At 33.1% G+C, this 6,000-nt stretch overlaps 1 protein-coding gene across 1 annotated transcript in view; it reads left to right on the plus strand.

Moving 5' to 3' along the window:
- FGF7 (fibroblast growth factor 7) overlaps positions 1–4,886 on the plus strand; it is a 29,697-nt gene extending 24,811 nt beyond the window's left edge. Inside the window, exons 2-3 of the mRNA XM_082488985.1 lie at positions 3,346–3,449; positions 3,851–4,886. Of these exons, the coding sequence (XP_082345111.1) occupies positions 3,346–3,449; positions 3,851–4,045 (299 nt within the window). The 3' untranslated portion in view covers positions 4,046–4,886. The remainder of the gene's footprint in view (positions 1–3,345; positions 3,450–3,850) is intronic.
- Positions 4,887–6,000: the final 1,114 nt, after the last annotated feature.

Genomic DNA, 6,000 nt, shown 5'->3' on the forward strand with positions numbered 1-6,000 from the left:
TGACATTTTGCAATTAACAAAATGAGCGAGTTCCATACAAAAGAGCATATACAGAAAGATCATAAATTCTCAGCTAAAATCAGCTACCACAGTTCTAACTACACAGTAGTCTTACTTTTCCCAGTTTGCTAAAAATCGTGTTTCCATTTCCTATATAATTTATTTAATTTAAAGAAAAAAATATGCTGCAATACTGTATTTCTGAAATGAACAGAACTACCGATGCACAGCCTCCAGAAGAAGGAAAGGGAGCTTACACTATGCTGTCTTATTGCTTAAGGAACTTCTGACATATGCCTTAAAATAGAGAGAGGGGAGGGACTCAGTGATGATTCACTTGCACATCAAATACAAAAGTGCATGTGAGATGCTGCCTCAGGGACCTAAATCACATAAATGCTTTGCCGAAAAGGGAAAAAATCATGCTTTCTTTCTCCTGTGGGGATATGTTAAGATGCATCAGAACAGATGAGACATGATCTAGAACTGGGAATAGAAAAACGGGCACATGCAGTTTATGATAGGCCATTTAATTCTGAGATAGACATGTTCTGAGCAAAGAATCAAGGATACACAAGCCCTGTTTCCACTGAATGCTCCATGGTCTTTTTTCTTTCTCTTTAACATCACTAATATTACAACATTTTTGATGTGACATAGTTATTTGGAGAGTTCATGTGGTATTCCCTCGCTAAACTTTATGGAGAGATGCACAGAGACAGTATCTTTAGAAAAGTGCCATTCAAAGACCTAAAAAAATCTTTGGATTTTATATCACCTCTGAGTCAGGGTGTGAAATGTTATTTATGTGAGAGCTAGCCCTAATTCTGGAGGTGAATAATTGCTTAAAATTGTGAAAAGCACATAATAATACAGCAAATAGTACTGGATATGCATAACAATTTATGAATCTCAAATTATCTGACTTTAATTAAAATGCATTGCTTTTTAGGCACAATGGAATTTTAACAAATAAGATGAAAAACCATGTAAAGATCTGAATACAATAAATCTATCACACATAGTGCCCTTGTAAATTGTAAGTAGAATATAACTTTGATAGATAACATTTCATTTGCCATTCATATTTGTAGTACAGGAGGCTTATAAAATATTTTTAAATCCCCAATTTCTATCCTATATCAAATTATATATGGATAGTGTATCATTTCCACGTGAAAGACATTTATGTCTCAACTGAAAATAAAGCAGAGCAACAAGCACCCAAAATAAAAATAAAATAATTCCTACAAGTTAGTATGAATGTCATCTACTTCAGAAAAAAAAAAAAAAAGCTAAAAAATAATGTAAAAATTTTAATAATAATAATATTGCCTTGGACAAAAGCTTTTGGCATTTCCTCTTTAAAAGTAGTAGGATTTCTTACTACTGAAACTTCAGCCAACATCAGTTTACTCAAGGAAATCTCAATTCCTATTAGCATGACTTGTTTTAAAAAGTCACTTTGAATCTTTCATTTTTTTAATTGTGTATAAATAGAAAACTCAAACATAGATTTTTTTAAAAAAAACTCTCCTTAAGTTAATGGCCAGCACAGGCAGAAGAACAAATGGATATAAGCTGTCGTTGAAAAAATGCAGATTGCAAATTACTACAGAGTCCCTAGCCATTAAAATAAATCAAACTCTGGAACAGCCTTTGGCGGAAACACTGGGGGCAAAGAAATAACAACTCCAATTTAGTATTGGCAAAGTTTATGAAAAGAGAATTATCTGATGCAATTCCCAGGCTAGCAGAGCACTGGACTTGATGACCTAGAGATCCCTTCCACTGTTATGTTCTTTGTTTGGCTAGATGCAGATGTTCATCTGTTTTTCAGCCTCACTGTGGTTTTTCCAAAGTGAAATTTAAATGAAAGTTAATATAATTTTTGTAAGTTTCAGTTAGAAATTACCCTCTGTAAGAATTGCTGCTGGGCCTGCAGCTGAGTGGAACTTGACAAAGAATTCTAAAAGCTTAAAGCTGGCTTAGCATTATAGAGAAGTACAGAAGAGCAAGTGTTCAGAGATGAACGCCCAGCAGGGCACACGCCATGTGAAGAGGTAACTGATCTACTGGTGGGGAAAATAGGAGGAAAAAAGTAAGCAATACAGGCTAGGACTGATATGCCAGTAACATGAAGGAAGAAAGCAAAACGGTACAGTAAAGAAAGCAAAGGACATCTGGATATATATAAAAAAAAAGTATAGGGAAGGAGAAATAACATGCCTTTCTGAAAAAAACTAATTATTGAAAAATTCTTATCACGTGTGGTGGTTGTGGAGAGTCAATACAACTTGAAAGAGGAAAAAAAAATGTTTTGCTCAAGAGGAAGGTTGTATTTCAGGTGACAATGTAACACAAGCCTCTCTCTCCCTCACTTCTCTCCCCCGTGCTTAGCTATTGGAATTTGCCTGGAGTTGGCTGGCTTTGAAAGACCCATTTTGGAGAACGAGTGACAGTACAGATGCTACTGCATGCAGTTCTGTAGGTGATTCAATATGGAAGAAAACAGCTCAAACTCTGCTATTGCTTAAAACAACAGTAATAATATTTAAGCTTGAAAACAACTTGGTGTTCCTTAATAACTTGCACCATCCTCCTGCCTTCTTTTTTTTAATCGACATGAGACTATTTTTTATGTTGCACGCAGGTAACTTCCATGTATCATAGTGACTACAGAAAGCTATCGCAGATACACATCAGAGAGATGAAAATAATTTATAGAAAACAACTCTAAATGTTTTCTGGTTTTGAGTAAATAAGTTCTCAGAGCAGCTTTTAATGATTTTCAAATACACGTATCTTTACAGCTCTGATCAGTCATAAAAGCAGACAAAGGTCAAGCAAATACTTTATCTTATTTAAGACACTGTGGTCTGTTTTCTATCACTCGCAAGTTCTAAGGTTTACACTCTTTCAAGGAGACGATACTGCTACACAAGTCTTCAAAATAAAGGCTTTACACAAATTCTGTGAACCTTGATAGCTATGTATATAATTCTTCGAAATGAAACCCTAAGCGTCATAAATTCTAAGATACGCTGATTCTTTGAAAATAGAAAAATTACTTATACTAACACCACAACTTCAATATATACTTAAAAATTATCACCATACAACTTTTTGAGTGGCTGTATGCAGACATGATCACACACAGACAATTTTTAAAGTCTAGCCCTTTCTCCACATGAATAAATACATAATTTTTCTGGTTTTTTAAGAATGATTGCTGCAGGTTTTCAATAAACACGGAAGTATTATAGAGTATTAGTTCAACTAAACCTTCTAAGCTGACTGGAGAACAAACAAACATTTTACAGCCCTTACTGTGTGCCTTTGCAGGTATTCTAGAAATCCGAACAGTAGCAGTTGGAATAGTGGCAATCAAAGGAGTGGAAAGTGAATACTTTCTGGCAATGAACAAGTCAGGAAGACTCTATGGAAAGGTATGGATGCAAACTTCTCTTGTGTGCAAAATCATCACGTACAATCTTAAAGATACATATTTTTAGATGTAGCATTTGTATACTTTGTATAAAATAAGATTCCGAAAAAATTAAAATGTATCCTCTACTTAACCCATACATCCTATACTAGACTTTCATGTCCATTTAATAAATTAGAGTGATTAGAGCTTACATACTTTTCTAAAATGTGGAATACTAAGGGGGAATAGACAAAGCTAAAATATTGAATACTCAGATTTCAGCAGTCCAATTTATGTATTAAAAATATTAATAATATGTGGGGTTTATACTGCATATTCTTCTCCCATCTTCCCTAATCTAAGTATTTTAAAAAAACACTTGTACTTATTTTATGCTATTTTATTATTTACTCTCAACAGAAAGTATGCAATGAGGACTGCAACTTCATAGAACTGATTGAAGAAAACCATTATAATACATATGCTTCTGCAAAATGGACACACAAAGGAAAGGAGATGTTTGTTACATTAAACCACAAAGGGGTCCCCATGAAAGGTAAAAAAACAAAGAAAGAACACAGAGCATCCCACTTTCTTCCTCTGGCAATATCCTAATCACAAATGATCTATAAAGAACTAGTTCCAGCAGGAAGATTATTTTTAAGATGACTATTTGACAAGATATCAAGAAAGGCTGGAATACTACTGAGAAACTGAACAAGCTGGACTTGCGCATTTATGTTTATTTTTAAGAGACTACATGAAAAAGATTTGAAAATATACACAAAACCAGATTTACTAACTAAAAGTTGTAAAAAGTTCTAAAGAGTTGTACAATCATTATCTTAGTCATTGTAACTGGGTAGTTTCTTAAATTAATTTACCCTGAAGAATAAGTCATGACTTGATTATCTGATAATATTTTATTTAAAAAAACCTATCTGCTTCTTAAATATGGCTGCTATAATAATAATAAGCAGATGATAATGTTGTGTAAAATATGTCAGACTTTAAGGCTGCTGGAATGAGTTGTCAGATTATCAAGTCAATAGTAAATGTGGAGGCTGAGCAGTATTTTAAATACTTCCCCCAGGAAACTGATATCCTATACATAAACTATATGATCAGAAAAAAAAATATATAATCTTGTAAATGTTTATTGTTGTATTCAGATAAAAGAGTTAGTTTGGAAAAATTAAGTTTACTCTACTACAAAATGTTCCTATCTATTAATGAAACAAATACCTAATGCTGCTCTAAAAGATGTTTCAAATAGTGTATGTAAAATAAGAATAGGAATAAATAATGTACTTCATCTCACTCTTCACAAATTAACATTTTATATAACGATGAAGCAAAATTTCAGACATATTAAGGTTTTTTATGTAACATATCCTATCTTTTGTATAATTCCTGTTAGGGCATACAGCTTTCAATATTGTTTTTCCATCCTTATACATGCTTTTTCTGTTGTTACAGCATTAAACTTTATTTTAAGTTGTATTTGAACTTTATTGTTCTAAGTTATTTAAATGTTATTTATAAAAAAAAATACTTATTAAGCTGCATCTGTTTCATATGCTTTTAATTCTAAAGGAATAACAAAATGGTCTGGCTGAGACGCATGAATTTTTTTCTGTGACCAGACACAAAGACTAGTACACAACACTCTTGCCAACATACATTGGATGGCAGACAAAAATGACAGCCTGCAGCAAATCGCACAATGGACATCTCAAAAGAAACAATGCAAAAATGTAAAAAATCTTTGCCACATACTCTTGCTAACTGAATTTAATAGCATGCTCAGAGTTACACCAGGTAAAAGACAGTTACGGTTCCAGCAGGTACTGGAATTAATCCTCAGATGGTAGAACCTATACTCACAGATACAGAAATATGCGAGAGCCTACATGACCAGTTCGAAACTTCAGCCAAAATCAATGTGACCTGATGAAGAAAAGACATCTCAATTTTCTAGCTATTAAAGTGTTCAGCTAAGCCCTACATGACTAATGCATTATATCATTTCATTCTATTCAGTTTGCCTACAGGTTTTCTCGGTATTTGTGATAATTGCTCTTAGATAAAGATCATCAAAAATTAGCTAAAACAGCTGCTAGATGACTGGGATGGAGTCAAGTTAATTCCTACAGGTCTTAAATCCTCTGCTTTGCATTACAAGTGTCTAAGGTCATCCATTTTTTTCCTACTTGAGACACTTTCTTTGTAACAGTGCTCACAGAAAACGGCAACAATTCTCTTAAATATTTCTTTTTTTAAAAAATACTTGTTTATCAAATACTATAATTTGGAAATCATTTATGATTGTTGACTTGCTAATATCAAACATCAAACCGTAGATATAAAGTGGTCCATGCAGAAAAAATTGTCAATGCAGCTATATCAGTAAACCCTCATTGTGCTTTTGCTGATTTATCTATTACTTGGTCACTGAACACAATAGACTGTACTATCAAAGAGACTTTTTTGCTGATAACTGTCTGCACTACTTTCTGTAACTATATAAACACCGAAACAAAGTTCACACTCATTATCAACATTAACAC

The sequence above is a fragment of the Vanellus vanellus genome, assembly GCF_965231255.1.
Source record: "Vanellus vanellus genome assembly, chromosome: 11".
Classification (NCBI taxonomy): Eukaryota; Metazoa; Chordata; class Aves; order Charadriiformes; family Charadriidae; genus Vanellus; species Vanellus vanellus.